The 18,837-nt window shown below is 36.0% G+C and overlaps 1 protein-coding gene across 2 annotated transcripts in view; it reads left to right on the top strand.

The window, feature by feature from the left end:
* LAMB4 (laminin subunit beta 4) overlaps positions 1–18,837 on the top strand; it is a 1,139,974-nt gene that overhangs the window by 1,055,560 nt on the left and 65,577 nt on the right. The window contains exons 31-33 of one of the 2 annotated variants that reach the window (XM_044088495.1): positions 1,701–1,787; positions 5,404–5,608; positions 14,660–14,798. In XM_044088495.1, coding sequence (XP_043944430.1) covers positions 1,701–1,787; positions 5,404–5,608; positions 14,660–14,798 — 431 coding nt within the window. The remainder of the gene's footprint in view (positions 1–1,700; positions 1,788–5,403; positions 5,609–14,659; positions 14,799–18,837) is intronic. The other variant, XM_044088496.1, reaches the window with a different exon arrangement.

Genomic DNA, 18,837 nt, shown 5'->3' on the forward strand with positions numbered 1-18,837 from the left:
ATACAACTTTATCACATTTTAGCACTGTTGTTATTTACAGACTCCTCACTATAAACATAAGTGTACAATTTTAGGTTGAATAGTGTATGTAATACATGATTTTGAAATGTTGGTATTCTGTTTATAGAGTGTTAAATAGTGAAGTTATTTTCTATTTCATTGTGCTTTTGCTAAAACATTATCTGAATACAGTCCACTAAAGTTCTCATACTCTCTGTATTACTTGACTTCCTCTTCTCAAGTTTATGTAATTTTTTACTTCAATAAATTATTATGAAAAAAAGAAATAAAATTGTATTATAGTTAAAATAAATAAATACATACATACATAAGAAAGTAAGCAAATGAATAAATAAGCTTGCCAAAACTTACTACAACTAATGTCTTAACCAATAAATCCTTGGTACAAGGCTCTTCGATTTTACTTCTGTGATTATTAGTTTTTATGAAATAAGAGAGGAACAAGAGGCATGTTTGTATTATGCAGTTAAGTGTCACTCAAAAGCAAGAGCAACATGAAGGTATTATATCCAAAATAACCCTTATATAGGATTTAAACATTGCATGTTTTGGGAAGGTTTCTCAGTGAAATCTCAACAAGTAGAGAAGGAAAGGGAGAAACTGGAAAGTGTAAAAGGAAGATTCCTTGGCTGCTAGTTATGAATAATGTGAACAAAGACCATTTTATGAGTCTGTTTCACCAAATTCAGTTTTCTGAGATGTCCCATTGAATTAATGTCAGCCAATCAAATATATTTATAAAGTATTTCCAAAATTCATTGACCATAGGGTTAAAGTTTGGACCTAAGGTGATGTTAGATTAAATGATGTAAATGGGTCATGTACAGGGTTAGAGCTTAAAGTTAAGTTTAGGGTAAGGGTTACAGTTAGGATTAAGGGGTATGGGAATATTGCATGAAAATACTGAGATAATTGTAGTTATAATTTTTGCATTTTCAGTGAACCGTTTTTAAGGAATTAATTTACAGTTTTACAGCTTTTTGAGAATTTAAAATTAATTAACTAATTTAATCATTTATTTATTTCTGATTTTGAAGAAGTCCTGTTTAGCAGGCCGAAAGCACTTAATCTTTAACGTGGTGTATAAATAAAAGGAGAAGTCCATTTTTAATCTATAACGTGGTGTTTAATTAAAAGGAGAAGTCTGTTTTTATGACTGGCTTTTAATTTTATTATTTTATTATTTTAATTATGTGTTCTTTGATGATTTGACATGAAATTCAATTGAAAAATGGCTTAATTATCCAGCATGTATCAGGACATGATAAGGCGTATAATAAAGGATAGAATATGATGTAATAAAAAGTAGACCATTAAGAAAGTTAAGAAGGACAGAGCAGAAGAAAAAATTGGGCAGAACAGAGGTGATAGAGCAAACACAAGTATGTTGCTAAGAAATTTGTGTCCAGTAGTTCCTGGTATTTCAGAGAACTTTCAAAAAAGTGAGAGCTGCTAGCACATAAAATATTGAAATTGAAGTAAAATTTAAAATGTTGACACTTTTTTGGTTGGTAATCCTTTCAATCAAAGTAAACCTGATTTCTGAAATTTAGCACATGTTCTATTTCAGAAAGTCCAAGAAAGCAATATAAATTTTCTGTATGAAAGTCTTAATGCGTTGTTTTGATGACATGCAAATTAGTTAAATTGAACTAAACACAACCATGTTATAATGATAGGTGCAACACCAGATTCACCCATTTCAAATGAGACTAAAGGAGGTGGAAATAATTCAAGGCCGTCTTGCTGCACTCCAGATTACCAAGGTAGGGATTCAGTGGGAAAAATCATTTTGTTTTGATTTACAATGTTTTTAGAAGGGTTTCTTTAAGCTGACAGATAAAGGCTGACAACAGCATTCATAGACTGTTATAATAACAATGATACTAATTTATTTATCCATTGTTGAGTGGATTTGTCACACTAGGCCAGTGATCACTTTTCAATAGAGATCCAAGGTGGTGGTTATAATATAAAGGGAAATTTGGCCAAGTTTCCAGGGAACTTTCCCTTCTCCTTTTAGTAGGTGCCATGAGATCTTTAACATGCACTTGAGCTATCATCAAGTCAAACAACTGGGACCTTGTTTTAGGATCTTACCCAAAGGATGACACACAATGAGGAGTACACTCCCTAATGCTGCAGTGTAGTGTCAGCAATTTATCATCTGGACTGGGAATAGAACACACAGCCTGCTGGCCTTCTAGCACCTAAGGCTAATGTGCTACCTATTGTGCCAGTGCTGCTGCTGTATCTAATAACTTGCCTGTGACAGCTAAGACTCTTAATTACATGCCAAAGCACATACAACAGTTGCATAACACCTTAGATGGCTACTCTAAAGCAGAGGCTGTTGAAGACTGGGAGGAGAGGAGAGTGAGAGGGGCACCTAGTGATCTTAAAAGGGCAATTTTTAAAACTATTTACTACCATAACACGGGTTCACTTGGAGGATATTTTAAGCTTAGCCAATTTCCCTTTTAGTGCTTGAATTAACATTTCCTGCTTGGTCTTACCTATCCCATGGCTGATAATTGTATATCAGCTCTAGTGAGAATAACCATGATCATACTACAGATAATTTGGGGGGACCCATGCAAGGGATGCAGCATTTAGGAACTGCCTCTATCCATTAGTGGCACGAGGGGCAATCCTGGTGTACATTTTCTATTACCCATTCTTAGATCCAAGTTACATTTGCATATGGACAGGGATGAGCTTTGTTTTACTTGAATGGATACTCTGTTCTAGGACAATGGTAGCCTCTGTGATATATGTCCACCTCTCCACAACATTCAGTTTAGATACATGGAATGAGTATTTCTGATGCCATTTTACTTGCTGATGTTCAGGAGGTCCATCTATATTAGGTCGGAGGATGTCTTACATGCCAGACTTGGATTTGTCCCCCATTATGTCAGGCTTTGTCCAGATTTCTTGCGCTAAGAGGTTGAGAGGTGTGACTTTCACAACAGCGTTAATGAAAGAGGTGTGACTCTCACAACAGTGTTAATGAAAAGTGTCTATATTACTGAACTAATCATGACACATCTGTTCTTGTTTTGTAACAGACTAGAATCATCATTACTCCTTGACTATAGTACACTGCTTGTATCCACTGTCAATGAGTTACCTTAGATTTAAATTTATTTTACCTGCCCGAGTTTAGCCTGAAAATACATTGCTGTTAAGTCTAGTAAATATCACTCTGTTACCAAAAACAAAGGAAACACATCAGTTAAATCACAAATGTGCATGTTAGAGCTTGTTAGAATTATTTTCATTAAATAACATTCAAATGCATAGTACTAGTTTCACAGAGTATGTAAATTGCCAATAATTGGCTAGCATTTACAAACATATACCTTTTATTTGTCTCAGATGCAGTTACTAATCAGTATACCCTGCATTCCTAATGAATGAATGACTGGGTATACAAATTTAAGACACTGTAATTATGATTCAGTTGTTGACAAGTAAACAGCTGTCTGCCCTGCACCATTACCTCTAAGAAATGTCAGGCAGTGACTCAAAGGCCTAATTTAGCAAAAGGGTGTGGAGATTTTCTAAAATACAGTTCTGACGGTTATGTCACAAGGTCTGACTGATAACTAGCATATCTAAGAGCACTTAGTTAACAAAGGTTTGTTTGCTAATAAACAATATTACATAGAAAATGGCACATATATTTAAAATAATGACATTTTGTCAGATGGTTACTTAAAACTATTACAGTCTGTTCATCCTCCATACTTACTCACCTATTTCACCTATACACAAATCGTCACACTCCATATTACATTTTATTGTATACTTAGGCAGGTCTTTCATTGCAGCACTAATCCTTTTGCAGCACAACAACAAAAAAAAGTGACAATGCAGGATGGGATAATCTCCCCCAATCCCTCGCAGTCCTTATCACAGCATAATGGAATTAGTGGTCTCTCCTTTGAACAGCAAGTCAAAGACAAGCAAACAACTATCTTCTGAAATACTACCATCATCATCAATTTCTTACAGCTAAGTTTATGATTTTTAAATGGCAGTATATAATCCCTTGTAAATAACAAGAGTTACAAATGTCATTATCAGTTTTCCACAGTGCTCTCCAATTAAAGGAGGAGGTGTCTTTTTTCTCACAGTTCCCTTATGACATTTGTCTGTATGGACTCTATAGAAGTACCAATATTCTGACATAAAATCTCGCCACACAAATGATGAAAGCATTAAGTGGTTATAATTTGCTTTAAGTGAAAATGGAAAAAGAGCAATAAATAAACAGTTTTACACTAATCCTCGATCTCTGCTATTCTTGCTCCATAGCTTGAATATTTGATAGTATGCTAAACTAAACTCTGATAGTAAGCAACATTAAGGACAACAACAATGGAAATATTATACTGACAAAAAAATTACATTTTGATAGCATCACTAAAGAAGTTTGCAGACAGTCCATTTTTAAAATGCAGCAGCATCGGGTAAGAGAAGTTGAGCAATGATCAGCACTCAGGGGGGCAGCATAACTACTGAAAATTAAAGAACAATACTCTCCTTACTGGCATGACTCTGGCTCTGGCAGCATAACTCCTGTAACACGTCAGCATCAATGGAAGAGCGTTAGCAATAACTCCTGTAACACAGAGCAATAAAAGAACAAGAACAACTAGTTTAGTTATTTTAATTTCTGCGTTCGAATCCATGTTTGCGTGCGACGCATGGGTCCTCCTTTAACTTCCGTGCTTGAATCCACTTCATTTATTTTTCCCAACAGGTCTTGCAGCTGTAAAAGTTGGGGGGGCACCCCCTCCCCCTCTCTCTATGGTTCTGGCACCCATGCTCTAAAGATATAGAAAAGCTGTACAGTCTGCAAAAATAAATAATAATAATGTGTTGTTCCTTGGTCATCATGAAGCTGAACTTGCCTTCATTTTACTACATATAGTAAACTTTATTTATTATTATTACTGTTATTATTAGCATTTTGTCTTTTTGTGCATATTAAGAGGCTAGCTTGCTTGTACAGCTAAAATGGAAAACATAATGAGCTGACTTTCCCAACATCTGCTTTTGTGCTGGAAATTTATAAATAACATAAAATTATCCAGTGACTATTAAAAAAATATTCTTTAGAGAATGTCTGGGCTTACTGATTTATATATAGCTAATTTACAAATACAGCCTACTTTAAATTATATTTCTCACCTCTTTTGTTTTTTTTTTAATATTTGCAAGAGTCATTCCTTTTTGTATTATCTTGCAACATAAATGCTAATGTGTAACTAAAAGTCAAATTACTGCTTGAAGCACTTCTGCAATTTGTTTTAAAGCCATATTTTGTTCATTTGGACCTAGACCTAAAATACATTTCTATCTTTTTAACAGAGGGTGCAAGTCCAGAAGATATCGAAAAGGTTGCAAATTATGTCTTGTCAATTAACTTGCCTGTGACAAATAAGACTATAAATGACATGTCAAAGGAGATACAACAGTTACATAATAATCTGGATGGTTATGCTAAAGATATAGACAATCTGAAAACACAGTCTTCAAAAATAAAGAAGCTTTTGGAGAAAGCCAAAGAAGCTGAGTAGGTATTTTTCTTTGTATCATTTCTAGTATCTGTTAATAACTGTTAAATCCAAAATTATTAAGGTACAGTGGCATAGTTCATTGACATCAACTGAACATCTCAGGTTTTTAGTTTAGCTACTCAAAGATAGCAAGTTAATAATTAGAGTAAATCACTCTATAGCTGTAAGGCTGAAAACATGTAATATAAAAACCACTGAGATACAGCTGACAGAAACATAGTGACATGGAAATTAGATATGCTTGTGACTGACCTGAATATTTACAGTTAAACAGGCAGTGTGTACTATGTAAGAAAGAGTTAAGCAAGGGTGAACTGCACTGTTATTACCGCATTCACCAGGATATTATCAAGCACAGGCCTAAAGGGTGGATGCCTTACTAGTCCTTAAGAGTAGGATAATATCTGTATAATGCGCACTGATTTGTGCCTTAATACGTCTGTATTTTTATTTATTAAATTCTAAATCAACTAGTGTAGGTGACAGAATTATTTGACATTGTGTTGGTACTGAAATAAACATCAGTACTGCTTCTGCTGTCAGGACTCTTGCTTCAGCAATTCACACGTGGTCTTAAGTTGTAACGACTTGCTATAGTTATTTTTTTCTAGGAAAAGAAAAAAATACTTTTTTTGTTTTGCTTTTCACTTGAAGAGAGGTGGACACAGCACTCTTAGAGCAAAAGTAAGAAGTACCAGATTGGATATCGGATATTTTTTTTTTTTTTTTTGGTGCTCTTCAAGTAAGAGCTAAGTGACACAAGACCTGGGAGCCAGCTAAGGTTCTGTATCTACATACATTCACCAGTTGGAAATATGTTAATGTTTTCCAAAAAAAAATGTTCACCATACTAATTCTATGATCCTAGCTGATAATATCAGACACTGTCATGACACTTCATCAGGAAAATGTGATTCTGAAATGGCTGCATAGCAATTTTTGTTGTTGGTGTGTGACATTTCCTTTAATGATGGAATGATGCAACCAGGAACTATTTCATTAGTGAAGTCACTGTTTTCATATTTTCCTGACCCCCCCTCCCTCATATTCATTTGACTGTGTTCTGATTGCTTCACTTATTTCCTGTAATTCCGTGCAGCAAAAGTTCTGCTGAAACACAGTACAGTTTGAATCACTGCAGCTTCCTCAATTTTTGTTTCATTGTCAGCAATCACAACTAAAAAGCAAACACTGACTAGCTAACTGCTCTTATGAATAAAGATGAGTCCTGTTAACAGTAGAAAAAATGTATCATTGACTTGTATTATATTGAAATGCTGACATTACCTTAGTAAATGGTATGCAAGCAATAATGTCTGACAGGGTGTGTGTTAATTAAGCAATAATCGACGACATGGTGTATTGAAGATTTACCCACTGGTGGCATGGTTTAATCACAAGGGCAAATCCCTTCGCCCTCGTGATTAAACCATGCCAACCGTGGGTAAATTTCAACATACCACAACCACGGAGTCGGTTATTGCTATTATACAATGACATTATTTAAGAAAAAAAATACTTAACTTTTCTTAAATAATGTCTTTGTATAATGGCGCATTACTGTTCTTCTGCTGCTGGTGGTATACTGCTTCCTTGCATTGATGTACTGTGCATGCGTATGGGACTTGCGTTCCTACGCATACTCAGTACATCAATGCTTTGAAATGGAAGCAACAGAGAAAATAGAGTCTCCACTGCTCTGTTTTTTTTTTCTTTTTTTTTATTTATTTAAAAAAAAAAGTTTTGGATGCTTTATACTAACGGAAAAAAGTCCGGGTGACCAGACCTTTTTCCATTGGTATATTGTGGGATTTACAATAGGCACGCTGGGCAATCAGCGTGCACATTTTGGAATATTAATGAAGGGGTCATTGTATAATGTGTAATTAACACCTGCCCAGGGGTGTTATGCCGAGGGCCTCTACATCACTTGACATTAACATACACCCTGGAGGGCATTATTGCACTTAGACAATGGGCTCACTGTAAAATTGTGTTTTATTTGCTTATTTATATTTTAAGTATTATATTATTTTTATATATATATATATATATATATATATATTTTTTTTTTTTTTAATGTAAAATAGTTCCTCCACCTAATGTTTCAAACTTGTTGTAGTATATGTTAATGGCGTTGGAGGAAGCATTTTGCATCAAATATATATGAAAAATATTATAGTGCTTAAAAAAAATAAAAAGTGAAACAACAATTTTACATACATCCCATTCTCTCTCTCTCTGTCTCCCAAACACACATACAGAGTCTCTTCTGCTTTCAGACACAGAATCTCCTTTGCTTTCATACACACATTGACTCACACAAGATCTGTCTCACCCTCTTTCTCAATCTCTCACAGTCTCCAGCTGCTTTCATGCACACATTCAGTCTCACTCTCTCTCGATCTCTCTCACAGGCAGTCTCCTCTGCTTACATACATGCATTCACTCACACATCACTCTCTCTTTCTCTCTGTTTCACACACACACACACACACACACACACACACACACACACACACACACACACACACACACACGCACACACACTGCATTTTCTTTTTTTTTCTTTTTATTTTATACTTGCTTAACAGTAAAAGCGCTGCTTAGCGAGTGTAAAATAAAGGCTCACTCACTCTGACTGACATGCACACATAAACTCACACACAGACATAAACATACACAGATACACGTATCTTTTTGCCTTCTTTTTTTATATTTTACATTGGCTAAACAGCAAAAATGCTGCTTAACGAGCATAAAATAATGGCAGCTGTTCCGTTTCCTCAGTCTGAGCTTCATGGCATCTTGATAAGCAGCTGTGAAGCAACAGACTCGTTCTTCTCAGCAGGCATTACTTGTGCATTAATACCCTGCTGGAGACTCAGGGTACTGATGTACAGTTTGCCCAGTGTGTAAAGATAAATAGGGTATTATGCAAAGCCTTGCCCTGAATAGTACACAGAAATAAAACAGGCACTAGAACAGTCCCAGTTATGCTATTAAAGGGCAATGTAGTTAATAAAAGACTGCTCATCCACCCTCGTTTTTATTCATCACTGTCTATGCCTACCCTGAGGTTAACTGTTGGTTTTTAGTCTCTTTGTTGTTCTTCCTCTCACAAAATTATTGAACTCTGTACAGTAGAACCTGAATCTCACTTCCTCCTCCACACACAACATTCATACAGCTATGATTGTTTTTTATTTATTAGTTTATTTATAATTTTCTTTTTGTCCTTGCCATGCACATCACATATATGCTTTTTGCACAGTTTGCCAAAATATGGAATGAGAATCATCGTTTTACTGGCTCTAGGCTGTCATCAGTGCTAGCTAATTTGGCTTAAACCAGTATAAATACTAGATATTCTGTCATGCAGACTTGGGCATTCCTGACTACTTGTTTCACTGTATATATATATATATATATATATATATATATATATATATATATATATATATATATTGCTACCCATGAATAGCTTCCTTCTTATTTCCCCATATTTCAACTAAATGATCATCAACATGGACATAAAAAAATGTTAGACCTTCAACTTACTGAAACTTCATTAGAAAAAAAGCAGTTTTGCAGGTGGGAAGGGCAAAATCTCAGCATAATCCCATATGGGGGAGTTTTATCCACCCATCTCCCTTTATTAAACTTACTAACTCCACAGTTCCATAAGCACAGGGAAAAGAGAAAAGTTCACACTTGTTGAATCACTGCTAGTTTGTAATATAAGAAATGATACTTGCAGTGATTTTCATCTATGAATTTTACTCACTGAGTTGAAACCATATCCAGGTCTTTGCATTATTTTTTCTGGCTCAATTCCTAGCACTAGAGATGGCCGCTCAGACATCTACCAGTAGTGTTTTTTTTAAATCTGTCCCTACCACTAAACAGTTGGATTCTAGCAAACTAGATGACAATTTAAATGTGAGCACTTACAGTCTGCCAGATGAACTTATTGCCATCATGCAGACTCTAACTAAGGTTATTGGGAAAGCACAAAGTCTGTTAACTAACTTTAATTCCGTCAACAGAACAGCTGGAGAACTTTTTACTTTTGGAGGCAGTGATGTTGCTACTAGAAACAACCTTTCACTTTCTGGAAGTGATTCTACAGTTTTGGCTAGTGGAACTAACAGCCAAACAGACAACTTTATCAATGTTCCACTAGTCAGTCCTTTCGCAAAAGTTGAAATGACTTAGAATGCTGCTAACAGTCGTTATTTCCAATCACGGACCAATTATTAATTGTAAGTCAAACATTTTTGAATGGGGAAAAAAAGCATTTTAGATTAGGAACATTGGAATATGACGTCATTTATTCACGGACTTGTATGGAACTTAAATTAGTTCCATTTGGACTTAGATTTTACTGATTCCCTAATGGTAAATCCATGAGGGACTGGATTTATAATGCATTAGTCACTTTATATAACAATGCAGGTGTTGAAGCATTGAAATTATTAATTAAGCTTAAAGAAGACAGAAGCTGGGATTCTCAGACCACAAGTCTTGGAGCTAAATGGTTTAATTTTAAATGATTCCAATTTTTTGTCATTTAAATCACTATATGACAGTGTCGGGGCCAAATTACAGAGACACTTTGTTAATTTGGTGACCAGGAAATGCAAAAAACTGGCCACAAACTATTTAGCATATTCAAACAAATAAGCATATCCATTTAAAGAGACTGCAGCAACTACTGGTTCAGGAACTTTGGACAATGCTGCACCTGTTGCATCTTGTAACATTTCAGACATTCATGAGTTTCATCCTCTTATTATTCACTCTGATGGTGTTAACCGAGGGAAAGGAGAAGTGGGTATTTTTCATTTTACTCCCACTGTTAATCAAGGCCATATGGGTACTGAGCAATTTACTTTGGCTTCCCCTTTCCAGATGCATTCATCAACAGTGAAAATGAGAAGGGGTAGGGTGAGCCAAAACAAATGGGCCCCAGAAGAGGAGAAGGGGAAGAAGAAGGTAGTTCCTCTTTGTAAACTTTATAATTTAAGCATTCTTGTTTTAACTTCTGAGCTATCATGTGTTTTGGAAAAAAGTTTTTTTCATTTAACCCATCTACAAGGGCTAATGGTGTTGCTTTAGTCAAAGACCTGAAGCTCTATGTTAGGAAATTGAATTTAACATTTATTTTATTTGGGATTAACAAAGCTTTGGTTGACAACATTCCTATTAAGAAGCCCAGTACTGCTTTTCCTAAATTGCTACTAATAATTCCTTTTTTTTTCTGAACTTTATGAACAGGATTTTTGTTTACTTATTTGTAGAAAATCACAGAACAGATTTTACAGTTTAACCGGAAAAGAAAATGGTACATTATGTTCCCTAAGGAATTGTAAAGGATTTTGCATTGTGAAGGCTGATAAAGGTAACGGCTTGGTAGTTATGGACAACCTCAAATATAAGACTCTTATGGTACATTTATTAAGTGACAGGCAGAATTACACTTTTGTCAGCAAAGATTATGTTAGAAAGAGCTACTAAAAAGTTGACAGCCTATTGCTGGAATTATTAAACCAAAGTTATATTGATTTAGCTGCGCTTCAGTTTTTGACAGTTGAAGAACCTAAACCAGGCACTTTGTTTGGAATTCCTAAAATACACAAAGACTCGCTCAACCCTCCATTCAGACTGATTGTGTCAGACAAAGTATCAGTCACCTTAACAGAACTGTTTTTATCTTGATAGCATGTTAATCCACTCACCTGTAAAACAGATTATTTTCTCAGAGACTCTTGGGTCTTTTTAGACCTACTGAGGAACTACACCTTTTTAGGGACAAAAACATTTCTGGTCACTGTAGAGATAGCTTCCCTATATACTTCCATCAATCAAGATTTAGGTATTGCATTTGTTAAAACGTTTGTAAATCATTTTAAAGATTTCAGTCATATCAATCAATCAACACCATCTGTCTACTTTTAGAATTAGCACTAACTAATAATTTGCTTTTTTTGATGGAAAGATTTATCAACAAAAAAGTGGTGTAGCAATGGGGGCACAAATCTCCCCTGCATTTGCCATTCTTGACATATGTTAGGTGGGAAGCAACTGTCCTTTCCAAACTTAAACATTTCAAATGTGTCCCGTTTTACAGAAGGTACAGTGATGATTTCTTTTTTTTTTTTTAATCTGGGCAGGGACTAGGGATGAATTTGGCACCTTTTTTGAAGGAAATGAATGCTAGTTTTGAGGGGCTTTTCAACCTTAGTGAAAATGGCATTACTGTCAACTTCTAGGACTTGTGTATTTCTATGGATGTCCAAATCAAGCATTTTTGTAGTACAATTCAATGTAAAAAAATGTTTTCCAACAGCTACCTGCATTGCGATAGTACACATCCCAACTTTAGAAAAAACAATATCAGTACGGGGTAGGTTATTCCTTTAAGCCAGTTGATAAGTTCTGATGAATTGTTTAACAAATAAGTTGATTGTCTGATAAACATTCACTGATAGAGGATATTTGGAGACCAAATTAAATGAGATCAGGGACAAAGTCATTAATTGGCGAAGTACCAAATTTTCTCCCATTTTATTGAATGAGCTTGTTTCTAAAGAAACAACAGGTATTTCTAGTAATGTCAAACGTTCTGCATTCCCTGTCCCTATTTGTGTTGATTCTCATGATATTAACAGAATACTGCATGACAATTGCAAAAATATTTTAAGGAATAGGGAACTTGCTCAAGTAGTGGGGGATCACCCACAATTTATTTATAAAAAGGTGTTGAATTTGGTGACTATCCAACTGGTGTAGGCATTCGTGGTCCATCTGGTACCTATTCTTGTGATTGCAAACAATGCAGATTATTTATTTCAAACACCTACAACAAAGCATTAAGAGTAAATAGAGATTTAGTTGTAAAAGCACAGGGGTGGATTATTCAGCCAGCTGTTTGAACTGACAAAGTTATTATGTAGGAAAAATAGTTAGAGCCCTTTTACAAAAGAATTTGTGAACACAGTACTACTATTAAAAATATGACTTCACCAATACATTGTCTACACATGCTAGTTTATTTGAAAATTTTGGGAAGTTTTCTTTTTTGTTTTAGATAGTGTAGATCTTATACTCTTTATAGGCAATTTTAACACTACTCTAGAAATAAAAGAATTGAAATGGCAGATTGCCTTGAGAGCTGACCATACACTTGGCTTTAGCGAGTCATTAATATTAAGTGTTTGCTTAAAACAGAGTGATTTAATTAATTTTAAACCATTTTTCATTGGATATGTTTGTATTCAAATGGTCAATGCATCCATTTTCTTAATTGACAGTTCATTTTTATTGGTTAGTTAATGTCTTTTTGTATATATTATTTACTGCTGCTCAGTTTGTCATCTTGTTCTAATGAAGTTTGTGTATTAGACAAATTAAAGCACTAAACTAAATTTGCTTCAGGTGGCTAGTTTTTGAGTTTCTAGGCATATCTTTTGTTTAATCTATTTTCTTGATCAAAGTGACAGGTGTGATACATACACTACATCAAACCATGTTTCTTCAGACCAGAAGACACTGACTTGCCTAGTTCAATCACTGTTTCATCACATAGTACTTCTTCTTCTTCTTTCGGCTTTTTCCCGGTTAGGGGTCGCCACAGCGGATCACCTTGTCCGCACATTAATTGGCAGAGGAGTTTTACGGTGTCGAGTTGCCAGCCCGGCGCCCAACCTTCCACAGAAGGCACACTCATATGCACACCTAGGGCCAATTTAGAGTATCCAATCCACCTGCAGCATGTCTTTGGGATGTGGGAGGAAACCGGAGCACCCGGAGGAAACCCACGCGACCACAGGGAGGACATGCAGACTCCGCACAGAAGGCACCCCAGCCGAGGATCGAACTGGAGAACCTCTTGCTGTGAGGCGGCAATGCTAACCACTGCACCACCGTGGCCGCCCTGTTTCATCACATAGTACTACCTAGTTTTATTGTTATTTTGAAATGTTGCAGTTATGGAAGGTTTCCCATTACCCCCAAAGTTGTACAATGTCATAGATACAATAGTTATAGACTTAGAGTTGCAGGATTACAAAGGGACTTGCCTATCTACAAGAATGCTTTTTTGTTTTCTTTATTACAGTTAACATTTTTCATGTAAACTTTATTTTTCTATTTCCTTGTGCAATGCATCTTGGTTCAGAGAGTTGCTATGATGCCCTGACAAATGTTTATTACTTCTCCATTGCACAAAATCTTATAACAAAGTAGACTATGGGTAATGTACATCCCTTTCACCAAGCTTTACCTACAACCATTTTTAGCACATGAACACTGAAGTAACTTCCAGTTTCCTCATTTCTATCAGCATTGTGTGACATGGGGACCATTTATCTATCCTTTTTTGACTGAGTTAGTCCCACTAGGCTAGTAGGCTAGTAGCCTCTTTTCATGAGAGACCCAATGTCATATATATATATATATATATATATATATATATATATATGTGTGTGTGTGTGTGTGTGTGTGTGTGTATATATATATATATATATATATATATATATATATATATATATATATATATATATATACAAAGGAAAATTTGGCCATAGGCGCTGTGGTATCTTTAACAACCACCTGAATTATCACCAACTCAAGCAGATGGGGCATTGGTTTAACATTTCACCTGAAGGATGGCAGTGCACCACCCCCTTATTCTTTTCCCACACCAAAGAACCCAGAGCCCTCTGCACCAAAGATGAGTGTACTACCTGTTGTACCACTGACACTTCTATAGGACTGTAAACCGCTGACACTACCTTAGTAATAGGTGTGAATAACTAGGGTATTAGGCAATGCCTTGCATTTAACTATTAGCTAGAAAGAAGACAGGCAATTGAACAGTCCCAGTTATGCTATTGAATGGCAATTCAGCTAATCTTAATGTGGCTTCTTTCTTTCCTCACGATAACTGTTTTAGTAAATTGTATTAATTAAATTTACCTAGGAAACTACTACATGCAGCATTCATCAAACATGCAGCAAGCAACTGTTCTTATATTTTTCAGAAAAAGAGCAAAAAATCTCCCTGATGTTCAAGAACTAAAGGATAATCTGAAAAAGGCTAATGAGAGTCAACAGAGAGTTACAGAAGCTCTGATGAAGGCAACTGATGACCTGAAGACTGCTACTGCCAGTGTTTCAGAGGTACTATAAAATGTAACGGCAAAAATGTTTTATCTGAAATATCATATCACGTATTCTGAATGGCGAAATGAAAATAACATTTGCAACATTGCTCAGCTCCACAGGGTATTTCATTTTTGTAAAAGCTGTAAAGGTATGTATATTTTGAGTGTTGTTCAGTGCTTTCATGGCTATTACCCGAGCACAGATGAGTGGTAGAGTAAGAACATGAAAACAGACAAATTAAGCAGAGCATAATTCCAAACTCTATGATAAATGTATATAATTACAGAACAGATGCAGTTGTGCCTTATGCAATTTAATCTTGATTACAAAGCAGAGCACATGCGATAAGTAGAAACACTGCTAACACAGGGAGGCTTGAAATCAGTAGCATTCACATGTTGTAGAGCCCTGACCTGCTAGCAATAAAAAGGATATAAGAAGGTATAGTAAAAGGCTTGAAATTAGTAGCACGCACATGTTGTAGAGCCCTAACCTGATAGCAATAAAAAGGATATAAGAAGGTATAGTAAAAGGCTTGAAATCAGTAGCATGCTCATGTTGTAGAGCCCTAACCTGCTAGCAACAAAAAGATATAAGAAGGTATAGTAAAAGGCTTGAAATCAGTAGCATGCACATGTTGTAGAGCCCTAACCTGCTAGCAACAAAAGGATATAAGAAGGTATAGTAAAAGGCTTGAAATCAGTAGCATTCACATGTTGTAGAGCCCTAACCTGCTAGCAACAAAAAGAAGGTATAGTAAAAGAAAAACAATCATTTCTCTTTGCCAAAATTATTGTCTCATTTGAGGGGATCTGAAGAAATCACCATGTATTAAGAGGAGACAGTTAATATGAGAACCTTCCAGGTTACGAAACTGTATTAGACAAATGCAAATTACCTATAACATGTGATATAATGGTGCAGCCATTGTCTCATAATGCATGAGTCTCTTGTTTGCTTCTCAGCTGCTGTGGCCTTCTGTGTGAAGTTTGTATGCCATTCATGTGTTTGGGTGTTTTTTGCTGTCCTCTCCTATTTCCTCCTCATCCCAAAACCTCTTCCCATAAGTGTGTGATGTAAGAGTGATTGTGTGCATCGTATGAAGGGCTGGCACATGTGCCCTTCATTCAATGGTGATGAAATGGATTAGGTGTCTAATAAGAAAACAAATGAACATTACCTCATTTTATTAATCATTTTTGCTGTGTATTTGGTAACATGTCTTCAGACTCTTATTTTGAACCTTTTAGTGATCACTACCTACAAGATGGAGGTTGGAGCATTTGGTAAAATTGGCTTCTGGGTACATAATAGTTAAAGGAATCAACATAAAGCTTAGTTTTCCAATATAATAATGTCTTCCAAAAGTGCTCTAATGATATTTGGAAATACACTCAAAGAAGTGCTACAGCTTGGCAAATGCTTACAGTGAGTTTTGCAGGTGTCTGGGTAAAAGTCTGAGATCTTCTGTTTTGTATCTGAGAGTGTGAATACCACTTAGGGTCTCCCCTGAAAAAGAAGCTATTAGACTAGTGGGACTTACCTGGTCAACAAAGAATAAACTAAATAAATAAATATAACAGTAGGGTCAAAGAGTACGGGTCTACATACTGGGCTGTTATTATGCACAAAAATCTTTTGTTATTGTGAGATGCCCGGTTCAATCACCATCAGGAATATTAGGGATAAAACCAAAATCAGTCACTGCCGTTATCAGTCTTTAAAGATAGAGGCACAGTATCTAGCTCTGATTTCATGTATAGTGTATGATTTAAGATGATGGCTGTCTTGTTAAAACATGAAAGTATCCCAAAGAGCATATCATTAATTAATAAATGGTTTGCTAAGGAACTGGCATATTCGATGCTCATAATAAATTAATGATCCTAATGATTCAGCAGCATAGACATTGCCATTGATCAGATCAATAAACGTTTAGATGGCTGATATAATTGATGGCGGTAAGAATCATTTGATAATATACACAGATGAATCAGATAACCTTAAATCTCTGAGTTCCACATAGCATCCAATATGTCCCTCATTTTGAACTGTTGTTGGGAGTAAGATAATTCTCGGGTGAAATATCAACAGCCTATACTGTATTATCAAGACAATATAAGCAGATCAACCTAGTCAGTTCACACCTTCAAACACACACACCCATACCTATATATCAAATATATATATATATATATATATGGTTCTACCGCGCAGAAGATCGAAGACCTGGCAGAACATCGACAATGCAGAAGACCGACACGACGGATGACAACACCAACGCCGAGGATGCCGACATGGGGAAAGGCTGTGCAGGTAAGTGTGGAGATTGACGGTCTGTGGGGATAGGGGTGGGTTAAGTGAGTTAGGAGTTAGGGGTTAAGTGAGTTAGGGGGGGAGTGACGGACCTTAGGGGGGTAAGGTTTAGTGTGGGCTTGTAAGGATTTTGGTGTGCTTGTGTTGTGTGTGTGGTTTGTGGAATGGGGATGTGTTTTGTTTTAATTGTTATTGTGGTGTGTGCAGTGTATGGGGTTTCGTGTTTGTGTACGGTTATGTGTGGTTTCGTGTTTATGGACTGTCGAATATGTGGTGTCGGTGATGTGGTTGTCGGTGTTGTGTGGTTTCGACTATGTCAGGTAGAACCATATATATATATATATATATATATATTTATATATTTACATGTATATATGTATATATATATATATATATATATATACATATATATATATATATATATATATATATATATATATATGTATACATACATACCCAAAACACTGGTGCTCGTCGTGATCATAAATGTGCCCGGAGCTAAATAGCACAAATCCCAAAACAATTAAAAGTTAAAAGGATTAAGAATCAATGCTTGATATGTATGTACTGTGTCTTTAAGGGTAGCACTATTTATCTGGAGGTTTTCTTGGTGGATTTATTACACTGATGACGCTAGTATGTGAAACCGGTCTGTGGTTTTGACTGTGAAGATTATTAAACATGGAGGAATGAGTATTCAGTGGCTTCTAAGATTTATTTGCTACTACACTTCTTGATTTACAGTGCTGGAGTTTGTTTTGGGATTTGTGCTATTTAGCTCCGGGCACGTTTATGGTCACGACGAGCACCAGTGTTTTGGGTTTGTGTTATTTTAGGTGCTGGAGCGACCAAGCAGGTTCCATTGTGTTAGTGTGGCCACTTCTTTAAGTTTGAAGTGGTGTTGAGTAGTAGCTGCATTTCGGGAGGTTTTCTTCACTCACAGTCATTTATTATGGCAACCGGAAGAGACTTGCTACAGTTTACGAGTGCATTAGCAGCTGATAAGGATGATTGTTCCTTTTGCACTAGCGCTTATACTACCAGCAAAGAAACGCCGGAGCAGGGACATGTGGATTTGTTACAACATTTCAAGCAGTTGAATGAGTGTTCTAAAAAGGTACGTTCAATTGTCTGGCATTGTAAACTGTTAAGAGCGTATTCACAGGCCAATATTGCACCACGGGGATTAAGGGTTTATGTAGAACCCGGTGTGGGTTTGGAAGATGAGTCCTTCATGAAAAAGTGGATGGCGGTTCATCTAACTGCATCCAGTATGTTTATCAATACTATGACAAGCAATTACCCGTGGGCATGGCCAAGCTAAATGCCAGTCAGGAACGTACAAGAATTTTTGAAGGGACTCAAAGGTATGATGACAGGTATGCAGCCTTTCTGGACGATATGGATAAATTTGAAAAGGAGCTACAGGGGCACAAAATGAAGAAGTATGTAAGAGACTTAAATGATTTTAAGAATGAGACCGTTTATGTCAAGAAAAAGCCTAAACGGGGGGAGGGGGGGTACATTTCAGTGATTCAACTGGTTCAAATAGATCTAAAAGAAAGAGGGTTAGGTCTATTTTGAGGAACATGTCCCGTATGTCTGAAGGTTCATTTACCGTATCGAATACAGACACTGAATCTGAGATGGTTGAAGCAAGGGGGAGTGTTTCTCCAATTTCTAAGAGATACAAAAGCCCTTTAGAAGAGGTGGCAGTAAGCATCGAAAATCCACCGTT

Source organism: Protopterus annectens, chromosome 11.part0, assembly GCF_019279795.1.
Source record: "Protopterus annectens isolate FY-2018-M chromosome 11.part0, PAN1.0, whole genome shotgun sequence".
NCBI classification, from domain to species: Eukaryota; Metazoa; Chordata; order Ceratodontiformes; family Protopteridae; genus Protopterus; species Protopterus annectens.